The 465-nt window shown below is 62.4% G+C and overlaps 1 protein-coding gene across 1 annotated transcript in view; it reads right to left on the bottom strand.

The window, feature by feature from the left end:
• Nucleotides 1-465, bottom strand: part of MXRA5 (matrix-remodelling associated 5) — a gene marked incomplete at its 3' end in the record, with an annotated part of 18318 nt that overhangs the window by 666 nt on the left and 17187 nt on the right. Inside the window, exon 7 of the mRNA XM_010835418.1 lies at nt 3-304. Coding sequence (XP_010833720.1) covers nt 3-304 — 302 coding nt within the window. The remainder of the gene's footprint in view (nt 1-2; nt 305-465) is intronic.

Genomic DNA, 465 nt, shown 5'->3' with positions numbered 1-465 from the left:
GTCTGCCACACGCGCCCGTCGGGGAACACCCAGGAGATCTGCGGCACCGGGGTCCCCTTGGCCAGACACTCCATGGCGATGGTGTCGCCCAGGTAGACGGTGACATCCTTGTAGTGGGAGGCCAGGATCTGGGGCTGCTGCGCCGTGACCGCCAGGAGGACCACCATGCGGTCGGCGCCGTGCAGGTTTTTGGCTGTACACACGTACTGCCCGCGGTCCTGCACCTGGACGCTCCGGATGACGAACGTGCCGTTCTTCAGGACCTCGAACCGCTGCAGTCTGGTGTTGGGGGTCATCAGAGCACCTGGAACTCAAAAGACACCTGCCATCAGGTGCGATGCACACCGAGCCCTTTCCACAAGGATGGAATAAAGATTATTAGTTAATGGATCTGTGCGTTGCAGCTGCCCAGGTGCTAAGTAGTGTCCAACCCTTTGCAACGCCGCCCCCCCCCCCCCCCCCCCC

The sequence above is a fragment of the Bison bison genome, unplaced genomic scaffold (genome assembly GCF_000754665.1).
Source record: "Bison bison bison isolate TAMUID 2011002044 unplaced genomic scaffold, Bison_UMD1.0 scf7180017845524, whole genome shotgun sequence".
Taxonomy (NCBI): Eukaryota; Metazoa; Chordata; class Mammalia; order Artiodactyla; family Bovidae; genus Bison; species Bison bison.
This window is presented reverse-complemented; position numbering and strand designations above follow the sequence as displayed.